The 14,048-nt window shown below is 31.9% G+C and overlaps 1 protein-coding gene across 1 annotated transcript in view; it reads right to left on the reverse strand.

Annotated features, from left to right (window-relative positions):
- DPY19L2 (dpy-19-like 2 (C. elegans)) overlaps positions 1 to 14,048 on the reverse strand; it is a 58,709-nt gene that overhangs the window by 36,450 nt on the left and 8,211 nt on the right. Inside the window, exons 4-6 of the mRNA XM_004677148.1 lie at positions 13,644 to 13,781; positions 3,593 to 3,713; positions 2,561 to 2,654 (exon numbers count right to left, since the gene is read on the reverse strand). Coding sequence (XP_004677205.1) covers positions 2,561 to 2,654; positions 3,593 to 3,713; positions 13,644 to 13,781 — 353 coding nt within the window. The remainder of the gene's footprint in view (positions 1 to 2,560; positions 2,655 to 3,592; positions 3,714 to 13,643; positions 13,782 to 14,048) is intronic.

Here is a 14,048-nt window from a genome sequence, read left to right on the forward strand (position 1 = left end):
ATCCTTAAAAGTAGGAGCCTCATAATGAATTTGCTAAACCAGAACTGTATGACCAACTTAGAGAACATATATCACCTCTGAAGTAGCTTTCCCCATGAAAAATATTAATTTTTAAAAGTTGTAGTATTGTAGAATATTTTTCTGTTTTAAAAAGGATAATATGAACTACTTTCAAAAACAGAACATTTTAAAGCCTGGCAATATAACCTCAAAGTGTAATCCTTTTATTTTAAAATACTGTCAAATTACTGTATAATTTTTCTTACATGGCATACATACAGAAAAATGCATAAAAACTTAGACATAGTTTTGTGAACAAAGTGAATTCCAATCATCATGTCATTGAAATAGAAAACTGAATGCAATCTGAGTCAATATTTGTCATTTCTTGAGAAAATCACTATTCTAACCTTTGTGAGCATTATAGCCACTTCTGTAGACATATCAAGCCGTCATTTTATTCTCTTTTAAACTTCATGCAAATCAAAGTATGCAATATTTTTGTGCTTGGGTCCATTCATTCAACATTATATGTGTAAGATTCATTCATGTTAGTATATCTATATACCTCATTCATTTTCATTATTCTATAGTAATGGCATCTACCATGAATGAATTTCCTTCTGCGAACCTAGTAGAAATGAAATGGTACCTTATTGTCATTTAAATTTGTATTTTTCTGATTATTTATGATGTGATCAGCTTTATATATGTCTATTGGGACTTGGAATTCTTCTAAGAAATGTTTGTTCATAAGTATTTTGTCAGTTTTCTATTTGGTTGTCTATCTTTTTTGGTCTTATCTATCCCCTGGAATAAAAATTCCATGAAGACAGGAAGTTTTTGTAGCTATAATACTAAGAATAGTGCTCCTAGTTATAGTGGTCATATAATAATCTGTCAAGTGTATGAATGCAGTTTCTAAATACTGTGTTGGTTAGATGCTTTGCAAACAGCTTCTTTCAGTTTATCACTTGTCTTTTCATTCTGTAATGTCCTAAGGGACTACTTTTCATATAAGCACACATTTTATAATATTTTTCCTGTTTGGCTGGATTTTTGTATTTTTTATAGTTTTTGCCTTTTATATTTGAGTTTTTAATCCAACTTTATTTTTCACATAGTTGCAACTTCATTTTGATTCATATGATCCTCCAGTTATTCCAGCATTACTTATAGAGATACTTGCCCTAACCCACAGATTGTAACATTTGATCTGTCATACAGCAAGCATCTAGAAATGTACATTTCTGCATGTGGACTTTATTCCAATAAGATATTTTCCTATTGTTATGTCAATATCATATTGTTAAAATATATAAACAAACCATACAACTCAATCAACAAAAGAACCAACTCAACCTGATTAGAAAATGGAGAGAGGATCTATATTGGCCTTTCACCAAAGACGACATACAGGTGGCCAACAAAATACAAACATGAAAAGATGTTGTATATTGCTTATCACTAGGGGAATGCAAATCAAAACCACAATGATATTTCACCTCATACTGGTTTAGAATGGACATTATCAAAAAGTCAAGAATAAGTGTTGACAAGGATACAGAAGACCAAAAATCATCCTAGTGGACTGTTGGCAGAAATGCAAATTTGTATAGCCATTATGGAAACCAGAATGGAGGTTCCTCAAAGAGTTGAAAATAGTATTGCTTATGATCCTACAATCCTACTTCTAGGCATTTACCTGAAGAAAATGAAAATGCTAATCAAAACAGACATATATACACTATGTTCATTGTAACACTACTCACATGGCTCAGATACAAACTAATTACCTAAGGACAGGTGACTGTAAGAATAAGATGTGGTATATAAACACGATGGAATACTACCCAGCTATAAAAAAAGAAAGAAAGAAATCTTGAGGAGCTTATTCTAAGTGAAACAAATTAGACATATTTATTTGTTACAGAGGGTGGTGGGACAGGTAGAGGGGACCTATTATTGGCTGGGAAGGAAAGGTGAGAATCTGGGGTTTCATATTAAGTATACAGTCACTACGGTGAAAAGTCGTTTATCAGAAATCTATATATGTTAGCCAATATGACTGCAGTAAAAAAGTTTATATATGGATTGAGAGTGTGTATGTGTGTCTGCCACAAGTTTCATACATCTTCTTTTATGATTTTCTTAATTTCACATATAAAGACCAAAACTAGAAATAATTTGCTATTAAAGCCAACCAAAATAATAATAATAATAAATTTTTAAAAGTCAATGACAATTCACTTTTGGTGTTCTAATAAGCATTATAATTTTACACACGAATTAGAAATATTTTCACTTAAAAGTTTAAGGAGTCTAAATTAGTTTTAAAATCCCCACAAGAATAAGAGGGATATCATAAAGATAATATTTTCAGTGACAACTTTAGTTTCTGATTACATGATATTGGTTGTGCTTCTGAAAATACCAAATAAGTCTACAAAAGTTCCTACATTAATCAACTAATCTCACTAATTATCCTTTTCATTTAATCAACAAATGTCAACTTATCCTTGTAAGCCTACTGACACATCTTTTAAAACAGAAAGCTTACCTCAGATATGTGCCATATACGAAGAATAATCCCATCATTATTCCATTTAAAATAAAAATCACATCGACATAAAAGCAAGCAGGATCTCCCAATCCTTTGAAAAAACACAGATCGTTCGGTACTTAATAAATGACTGTAATGCAATTGGGCATAATTATCTCAGTGCTTTGTAGTAAAGTTTTAAGATTCTAGTTATACAAAATAATGGAGAAGGGGAAAGGATCCGCACAGGCATCGGAAGAGAACAAGGGACTATGGTGATTGATGGTACATGGGTGAACTGGTGGTGGGATCTTCATGGGGAAATCACACATTGTACAAAAATGAAGAATGATATAATGTATTTTTTTAAAGCAAAATAATAGATCAAATAACTGGACTATTTCACATAGACTAAAGCTGCTTCTTGAAATCAGGTACTCTATTTTACTCATCACAGAGCCTAGCAAAAGACAAAAATAATACAATGAATTTTCTCTTGCAATTAACCAAGTGACTATATAGTTGCAGAAATTGAACAACAGCAGCATACCCCAAAGAAAGTGAAGTGCCAATTAACCACTACAGTATACTGATGCACCATTTTTACATTTTTTAAATACATATCTATTAATATTCTTCAATGAAATACAGAATCCTTCATTAATTGACACTTCCTAATAATCCTAGCGTCATTTCACACCATTTTTCTTCATCTCTCTGTTCTAGTAAATGTAGTTTTCTTTTAGTTTTCTCTTGCCTCAGGACTTTTGAATATGCTGGTTCATATTCTTGAAACAATTCTTCTTCCTTACTACTAACCTCAGCGACTTAATTTCTGACTTGTAATATCCACCAGTTATGACACCCTCTATGGTGTAAGCTCTGTGAGGGTAAAGCCCACGTCTAGTTCACATCCAAATTGATATATTCAAAAGCTAACAAAAAATTAGTCATAGTAGTTTACAATTATAGTTTAAATGAGTCATAACACTATAAAATGTTTCTATCAACATTAATAAAAACATAGCAGCATTTTACAAAGAAACATGCCTTCACAGCTCTGAATTTCATTTAGAGGTTGTATTCTGGTAACATTCCAGCAGGTCTTAGTTTCTAGCCCAAATAAATTCATTATTCCCACAAATGTGCGATACCAGCAAGCTATCAACACCTACAAAAGATGAAAACAAAGAGATAATAGATGGAAATATAATATTTTCTTTATAATAATTATCTTCATAATAATTTTTCAAAATACTATTTTATGGTGGTTGTCTTAACAATATAAACCTTGACAAAATTATTTACATAATTATACATGTGGAATGATTATATATACATATATATGCACATGCATTCATACACATATACATGCTATAAGTTAAAGTTGTGTATTGCTGAGTACTACACACCTACAAAAATTTGTTGTGATCAACATATCTGTAATATACTTTCCTAATCAAGTCTGTAATAAAGTAAAAGTAATTGTAAGATCAAGTACAAAAGTATAAATTAAAGCATGAGGTGATTAATAGTAAAATATAAAGATTTGCAGAAATGATTTGTAACATTTCATTTAGGCCCTTTATTTTCTTCATAGTCTAAAATATTGTGATTTGGTGGTAGGTATAGTGTGATAAAATATATCTGAAGAAGTGTGAAATTATGTCCCTAAATCATATATGGTGTTGCAAAGCAACATTACCTCAATAAAAGTAACACAATTTTTTAAGGTAAATTAAAATATATAAAATAAACTACATATTGAATAATATGTTTCCATTAAAAATCTGACTAAGTGAATTTAATAACCCAATTCTTCCCAATCTCCAGTTCATTTCAAAAAGCTTAAAGACAAGGGGACAAGAACAAAAAAAGATTACTAACACACAAACTACACCTGCCTGGGAAATTTTTAAATACTACTATTAGGTAATTGAGGAAAATAATGTAGGATCATTGGTGGGAAATTTTTAAAAACAGTTCAAAGTGAAAGTAAAAAATCATCTAGAATGAAACACTTTCAATATCTTGGTGATCATCCTTCCATATACAAAAACCCATAGCTATGGTTATTCAATACTATGGAATATTACAGATTACCCGATTTTAGCATAATATACATTGCTACAGAGCATCCAAACATCTTCCACAACTAAAAAGGATAGAATTACTACTTTATCACTTAATCTTATGAAACTGATATCCTGCTAAAATTTATTATTTGAATTCTATATCAAACATGCCTACTCCCTAGACATAAAAACAAACAGCTACTACATTATATATTACTAAATATATATGCTAAATTTGGAATTCTACTTCTCTGTGGGCTGCAGCTTTACTTAGAAGGAAAGCTTGGTTTTGAAGTCAGAATTAAAGTTTAATCCTGACTCTACAAGTTATGATTTCTATGGCCTGTAGTAATCCTTTAAACTCTATGTCTAGGTCACCTCAGCTATAAAATAAAATCAATGAATTTCTACAGGAGTGAAGGGAAATTAGCTTGTGTATCTAAGTGGTAGCATATAGTAAGCATTAAATGTTTTTTCCTTTTCAAAATATATTGTTCCAAGCTCACATGTTTAACTTTAGTTGAAAAATAAATCTTTTGAATAAAAAAAAGTATGGACATTCATTTCAAAATAGAAGTACTACTTAAGAATGCCAGCAAATCTACATCTTCTCAAAATTTTATCTATGCAATATAAAAAGACCAAAATGACTCCTTATTTCTTGCCCTTTACAATGTTATCAAATTTTAAAAACATACCATCATACATGATAATTACATACTCAGGGTTGCTTTTTTATAATGTAATAGAAACTGAAAACTTACTCAAGAAGTATTTCTGAAAAAGTAAAGTGAAAATTGGCTAATATCTTTGCGTTCCTATTTTCAAAAATTAATGATGCTATTTTAAAACATAAGTTTATGTTGTAAAAAGGTTATGTTGTAGCAGAAACTTCTGTTGTAGAATAAACAAAAATCTAAAAATAGTTATCAAACATGGGTAGATTTAAGCCTTCATATACACATTAAACATTAACTGGTTGAAGATTGAAGAAAAAGGTTTTGTCTATTTAATTTTTTAAATTACACTAGACTTACAGAGATAATCATCAGAGGAAATAATAAAACACAGTGCCGCTGAAGAATGAGTTGGAATACAGAGAAGACTGGTACAGAGAATTGCTCTTTTCATCTTAGATCTTAGTCTATAACAGTTGACACTGCAACACTGGAATTATCAGGCTAGGACTTTTGAACAACTATGATTAACATACTGAAGTCTCTGATGGATAAAATATGTAACATGCACGAACAGATGGACAATATAAGCAGAGGTTATAAGAAGTTAAAAGAATTTATTGATGTTAAAAGTTCTGAACAGAAATAAAAAAAAATGCCTTTGATAGACTTATTCCTAGACTGGACATGGATAAGGATAAAAATCCATAAACTCCAGTATTACTCAATAAAACCCTCCAAATTAGAATTTTAAAAACTAAGAGCACAAAAAGAACAAAATACTCAATAAATGTAGAAAATGACAAAAGAAACACCATAAAGGTAGTGGGAATACCAGGACAGTGGGAATACCAGAAGAGAGAAAGGACAGGAGGGACATGTGAAACGATGTCCTAGAATTTTGTCATAAAATAAACATGACACAAAGCTCATGGAACACAAACAGGATAAAAGTCAGATTTTCCACACCTCGGCATAACATATTAAAAAAAAAAGAATCAGGGGGAAAAAGTCACTATAATAACATAAAAATCAAAACCGCCAGGCAACTCTAGATCAGAGAGAGCCTGTAGAGGTGGAGGAGAGAGGAGGACCAGGACAAGGGTGGGAAGAGCACAGGGACTACAGTGATGGTGCGTATGTGAGCTGGTGGTGGGAACCTCACTGGGAAGCTACACATTGTACAAAAAGGAGGATGATATAATGAATATATTTTTTAAATACAAAAAAAGAAATCAAAGATGAAAAACATCCTGAAAGAAGCTGTGGGCCTTGGGGAAACCATCTTATTTACAAAGGAATAAAATAAGAATTATATCTGACTACTCAGAAAGCATTTAAGCAAAAAGACAGTAGAGTGAAATATTTTAAAGTGTTGAGAGAAAAATACTCAGAGTGCTTATCATGCAAAATTATCCTTCAAAAGAGAAAATTAAATACTTTTTCAGAAAAGCAAAACCTGAGAGACTTTATAAAAGAAGACTTTTAGAGAGGAAAAAAAAAGGGACCAGAAACTTGGATGTACATAAAAAAGAACGAACACTAAATAAATAATAAGGTTAAAAAATTATTCTTAACCTGAGCTAACAAATATCTTTCTTTAAAATAATAACCCAAAATAAAATAAAATAAAATAAAATAATAACCCAACAATGTATTATATTGTGAATATATATAGTATAAGTGACATGAATGACAGCAATAATACAAAGGATAGAAAGGAGGAATTACAATTATTTTGCTATTTTAAAGTACTTAAATTACACAGGAAGTGTTACTAGAAAACAAATGTGGATTAGCTGTAATTACATATTGCAAACTCTAGAGCAGTATATAAAAAAATATAAAATAAAAGAATTACATGCCCAGTATTTAAGAAAGATGACATAATGCATAAAGAATAATACTTAAGTGAAACTATAAAAGGCATAAAATGTGCGGAGGATAAACTCAAGACAAAGGAGAAAGACAAACCCAGACAAGAGTACCAAAGCATAGTAGATTTCAACCCAACTATATCTATAGTAATTTCGAGTATCAATGAGCTAAATGCATCAGTTAATAGAGATTGTCAGAAAACAAGAAACCAACTTCAAATATAAAAGCAGGTATTGAGTTAAAAATGCATTAAAGATATAAAATTCTAATAATTATAGAAAGAAAATGGAATAACTATATGATTTTCAAATAGAATTTACTACAAGGAAATGTGTCGGGGATCAAGAGTTGTATTACATAAAGATAAAGGAGTCAATTCTGCAAGAAATCATAAAAGTCAATGTATGAATCTAACACAAGCATCAAAACAACATTAGGTGAAGCTAGTAAAATACAAGGAAAAGCAAATAATATTTTATTACAGTTAAGAGATTTCAATCCCCTTTTATTAGAAATGGACAGATTCAACAGGCAGAAAATCAGTAAGGACATAGTTTAGTTCACCAACATCATCAGTCACATGGGTATAATTGACATTGATAGACTACCTTAGTCAATAACAGAATAATTCTCAAGTTCACTTGGAACATTCATCAGGACAGATCACAATATAAGCTATAAAATATACCTTAACTGATTTTTAAAAAACATTTGCTGTCTTATCACAATTTAATTAAACTAGAAATCAATAACTATTTCCAAAATACCCGGAGATCAAACAAAAACACACTTTTAAAACATACATAGGTCAAAGAAAAAATAAAGCTCATGAAAAATTAAGAATATTTGGGTTCCCGGCCAGAGAGGTGGCCCACATGGTGTGGCAGACCTCTCCCGACTCACCCACTGCTCCCTCCGCAGTGTACTTCTTCAATCTGCCTGTTCTGCTCCCCACACTCTTAGGTGAATTGTCTCACCGCCCCTCCCCTGCATCTCTGGCCTGTACCTCAGTTCTGTATGCATAAATAACAAATCTTAAAAAAAAAATCCAGGTGGAGAAATAAAGAAAAAAAAATGAACAAGAATTATCTAACTCCACACGAAATCTAGAAACCAATCATAAAAGAAAGCAGGAAAAACCTCCAATCTGTGGAGACTTAGCAGCACACTACAGGATAACTACTGTATCAATGACAAAATTAAAAATACCTTCAGTCAAATGAAATTGATGACACAACCTACCAGAACTTATGAGACACAGCAAATGTAGTACTAATAGCGAAGTTTATAGCAATCAGACTTACATCAAAAATCAAGAGCTCAAATATTCTTGTCTCTCACCTTATGAAACTATAAGATGAGCAAACCAAAACCATAGTAGTAGAAAGAGGAAAATAATAAAAAGTAGAGCATAAATAAGTGAAATAGAAATAAAAACTGCAATCCAAAAGATCCTTTGAAAAAAATAAACAAACAAAACAAAACAAACAAGCCTGACTAGCTTCACAAAGAGGGAGAAAACTCAGATAATCAGAAACATAGCAAAAATAAGTATCTCAGAAATGCAGAGGCTCAGAAGAAATTAGTATGACATTTATATGTCAAAAAGTTGAAAAACCTAGAGTTGGAATGAACAAATTCTTAGAAATATAGTACACAAAGAATAAAAAGCAAAACAGCTAATACAAAGGGATATATGAAATTCTATGTTCACTGCTATGCCATTTACTGTAGACAAGTTATAGAAACAACCTAAGTGTTCAAAACAAATGAGTGTATCAGGAGGACCTGGCATATTTACACAATGGAACACTAATGTTATGGAAACAGATAAATGCCTGCTATCTGTGACAATATGAATGGAATGGAGGGGATTATGCTAGCCAATATAAGTCAGAAGGAGAAAATTAAGTTCTGGGTGGTATCACCGCTATGTGGAATATACAGAAAGAAAACAAACAATCATGTAAAGCAAACAACAAATCCTAGAAATCTAAATGTAGAACTGAGGCTCAGAGGGAGGGCTGAGAACAAAGGGGAGGGAACACAATAGACTACAGGAGCACTATGGGCGCATACTATGGGACGGTTTGCTAACAACATTTGAGGGGGAGATCCTATACCTCTAAAACACAAACTTTGTAAAACAATGTGACCTCAAAATAACAAACAAAACCACCAAAAAATAGCACATGAAAAGGAGTAGCAGGATGTAGAGAAAGAACAATGCATAAATAGATGCAAAATCCTTAACAAAATCATAGCAAATAGAACCCATGCTAATTAAAAAGGGTAACTGTCATGGCCAAAGGGCTTTTATCCAAGGAATAATTTTTTTTTTAATCTGAAAAGCAATCAATCTACTTCACCACACTAACAGAATAAGGGTGTTATTTTTGTACAATCTGAACAAAGAATGGTTTCCATATTCTTAGTTTTGCCAGAAACAACTAGCAAACCACAGTTTATAAATCCTTCAAACAAAACCCTAATCTTCATTATTTTATCTCTAGCTGTAAACATTTTGCTAACTTCTCATGTTGGAAAAAGAAAGCATTTTCAAATTCAGTATCCAGAACAAAAACACTCAGCAAAATGAAAATAAAAAGAAACTCCTTTAACCCAACAAAGGACATCCTGAAAACCCATCGTTAATTTTACACTTAATGATAAAAGACCGAATTCTTTCTCTTAATATCAGGAACTAAATTATATCCTTAGCCCACACAACAGACAAGAAATAAAAGGAACAGATTGTGGGAAAAACAATAACAACAACATATACAGCTCATGTTTGTATAGGACAGAAACATTTACTTATAAAAACTCCTGGAATTAATCAGTTTAGCAATGTCAACATAGAAAAATTAACTATGTTATTTATGTTGTATTTCTATATATTAACAATTAGTAAACAGAAATAAATTTTTTCTTTTAAAACAACATTTTTAGTAGACCCTCTCAAACCAAAATAATTAGGAACAATCTTATAAGACCAAAGGAATATGTATATGATCACCTATAGCCAATGGAATTGTTTACTCTTTGTAAGGAATAAGCACTTTTTAAGCCCCTGAGATTTCACATTTCAAGATTTATTAAAAAGCTACAGTAATCAAGGTTGTATGTACTGGTATAAATGCAGACATAGAGGTCAACAGAGCAGTAGAAAACTCAGAAGTAAACCCATACATACAATGGCAAGAATATTCATTTCAGAAAGAATAATTAAAAGTGTATGAGAAGATGTTGGCATTATGAAAGTGTTTAATAATTTAACTGTGGTAGTGGCTATGCATTTATTTCTCAAATACATAACTTAAAGAACTATACATTCAAAACTGGGGCATTTCACTGCAAGTAAGTTAAACCTCAATAAGGCTGATTATACTTAAAGATGAGAAGTCACAGTGGAAGATACAGTAAGCATGTATTACACTAAGGACTGTCCTCAAAATATGTAAAATATGTAAATTATTCCCCTGCTGGCCTAGGGGTTAAGTTTCAGCACTATCACCACTATTGCCTGAGGTTGATCGTAGGCCACTGCTCCCCTTAGTAGTGTATTTCAGTAAATTCACCTGTTCTCCTACCCACACTGTCTCTGGTGAATCCTCTTACCCTCACCACCAGCCCCCATATCTCTGGCTTATAGTCCAGTTCTTCACACAAAAATTTATAATTTTTTAAAATATAAATTATTCCAACAAACCAATTTTAAAAACCACTATCAATTAGGTGACAAAGATTTATACATCTTATTGAAAGAATAAATCCAAGTGGCTATTATACATTATGGCCATTAAAAGAGCAAAAATCATACAATTTCATATTTTGAAATCTAATAAGGATATAAAGAAAAGTATCTTCTACTATATAGCAGTGTAACTGTTACATTTGATTCATAGGCCAATTTAGCAATATCTGATAAAGTTGACAAAATACATACTCTACAATAAACAATTCTACTTTATATATATATATATATGTGTGTGTGTGTGTATGTATGTATGTATGAGAAAATCTCGCTCACATACAGTTAAGAAACAGATAAATAAAAAAAGAAACAGACAAATACATGCATTTAAGAACTGTTGACAAAAAATCTAGAAACAATATCAATAAATAGTAATATGTACAAGTAAATTTTGGATTTCATAAAATGGTTAAGATTAAAGAAAAAATATAAATACACAAGGTTCAAAAATATAGGTTGAGGAAAAAGAATGTTGAGTGATAACATAATTAGAGCATCTGTGTAGACTTACAAAAATAAGACATTACTTGAAAACAATGATTAGATACACATATCAAATTCATGATGATATTGGTTATTTACATTTTCCATTAGCCATTTGAATTTCCTCTTTGTGTCTTTTAAGTTCAGCTCAAGTTTTGACTGGCTTGTTTACTTTTTGTTGTTTGAGTTTTCAGTCTATCTTTGGGATCAGTCCCTTATCACTTGTATGGAGTACAAAAATTTTCTCCCAATCAGTAGGGCATCTCTTTGTTTTGGTTAAGGTCTCAAGATACAGAGCTTTTTAGTTTGATGTAATCCCAGCTGTTTATCTTTTCCTTCACTTTCTTTGCTTTGGGGAGGGTGGTGAGTCTTTAAAGATGTTACTGAGATGTGTGCTTGCAGTTTTTTAACTATATTTTCTTCTGAAACCTAATACTTAATGTTTAGATCTTTTATCCATTTTAAGTTGATTTTTGTGCATGGTGTGAGGTAATATTCCATAGTCATTCTTCTATTTATTGCGGTCCAGTTTCCCAGCACATTTATTGAACAAACTGTCCTTGTTCCATTGTATGTTCTTTGCTCCTTGTCAAAGATTCACTGTCAATATAGGTGTGGCTTTATTTCTGGGTTTTCTATTAAGTTCCACAGGTCTATGTGTCTGTTTTTGTTCCACACATGATTTGAATACATGGTTTAAATTACTATGGCTTTGTAGTATAGTTTGAAGCCTGGGAGTGTGATACCACTACTCTCCTTTGTTTTCATCAGGAGACCTTTGGCTATTTGAGGCATTTTGTGTCTCCCTATGAATTTCATCAATATTTGTTCTATTTCTTTGAAGACTGTCATTGAGATTTTTATTGAACTCGCATTGAAACTATAAATTACTTTTGGTAGGATGACCACTTTAACAATGTTGATTCTTCTAATGCATGTGCAGGGGATGTCTTCCATTTCTTTGTGTCTTCTATTGTTTTAAACAATGTTTTATAATTCTCTTTGTAGAGATCCTTCACCTCTCTTGTTAGGTTTATTCCAAATTACTTGATTTTTTTTGTTTCAGTTATAAAAGGGATGGTTTTCTTGACATCTCCTTCAGATTGATAGTATATAGGAAGGCTGTTGGGGACCGAGGCCGGCATCTGGAGTCTGTCAGCAGCCATAAAAAGGTGAAATGGAGTCCGGATAGAGGAAAAACATCCGGGTTGTAAAAGGCATGCGGGAAGAACTCCTTGCCCCCACCTTTTCTTTCTCCTCTTTCTTCTCTCACCCACCTATTATCTAACCACTGCTCCATTCTCGCCCATTTTTGTCCCTCGCGAGAACCATGTCATCAAGCACTGCTACATGTCTAGTGTCTATTGGCCTTCTCCCTTCCTGACTTCTGCATCCCCCACCTCTTGTATTTTATATAAACCAGATAAAGAAAAAATAAACTCTCTCTCTCTCTCTCTCTGTTCTGATACACATGTGTGACTGCTTCCTTTGTTCGCCGGCCCTGGGGCTCCGACTCTCCGGCCTTGCTGGTCAAGGTCCGGCACAGAAGGCTACTGATTTTTCTGTTGATTTTTGTGTCTTGCTACTTTACTAAACTGGTTGATTGTTTTGATTACTTTTTCTGTGGAGTTTTTATGGTTCCTATGTATATTATCATATCATCTGCAATAGTGATAGCTTTACTTCTTTCCCTATTGGGATTCCTTGTATATGTCTTTCTTTTGCCCTAGCTCTGGCTAGAGTTTCCAGTATTATGTTCAATATATTTTCTAAGGCTAATAAGCCCTTTTATTAGCCCTTTTTATTATTTGTAATAAAATTATAATTATCTTTTTTAAGTAGCCTTTTTAAGGCTAATAATCATTGGCAGATATTCAAAGATTTCTGTTCACATGCCCAAATGAATCTTGCTTTACTGTTCATCCATCACTCTCTCAGTCCCTGCATGTAGACATTAGGCCTATTCACAGTTTCTACAGTCAACACACAATCTCCATTTAGAATTCTTCCTAGTTCTCTCCCCTTCGATTTATATAATATACCAGTTATTTCTTCCATAATAAGTTTCTGTTTTTTGAGTTTATGTAGGCATAGTTTCTGGAGTCCTTAAAAAAGGAACTGGTGCTTGTTCAACTGTCAGGGCATACACAATCAATAAACCGTAAAGGCCCCATGCTTTTAATGACATCATTGTGCTTACTTACAAATATTTGTCCGAAAATTGTACTTACCTCTGGATAAAGATGGAAGCGTTTCACTGTATTAATTACAAGAGGGTATTCAGTAAGCCTGTCATTCATAATCATCCATAATCCTTCCATAAAGGAAGGTGCTTCAATAATGGTCTTGAAGTAAGAATAGTAAAGTCCCTTTAAAAAGGCATATATTATCATATTAGTAAAATTTGAAAATATTTATTTAATTTCTTTAGAAGTAAAAGGAAAAAGTCAGTAATAAGATTTTTTAATCCTTGCTATTCTTGTATTCTTGGACTCAAAAGAGGTATTTATTTTTAAGTCACTGTCATATGTATCATTTTTTTTCTGAGTGTTCTAAATAGAGTATTTCAAACTATAGAAGAAACTGCTAATTCTTTTTTTTTATTACAAAGTTTATTTTTACATCATTTTGCACAT

Source organism: Condylura cristata, unplaced genomic scaffold, assembly GCF_000260355.1.
Source record: "Condylura cristata isolate star-nosed mole 26May11 unplaced genomic scaffold, ConCri1.0 scaffold00005, whole genome shotgun sequence".
NCBI lineage: Eukaryota > Metazoa > Chordata > Mammalia > Eulipotyphla > Talpidae > Condylura > Condylura cristata.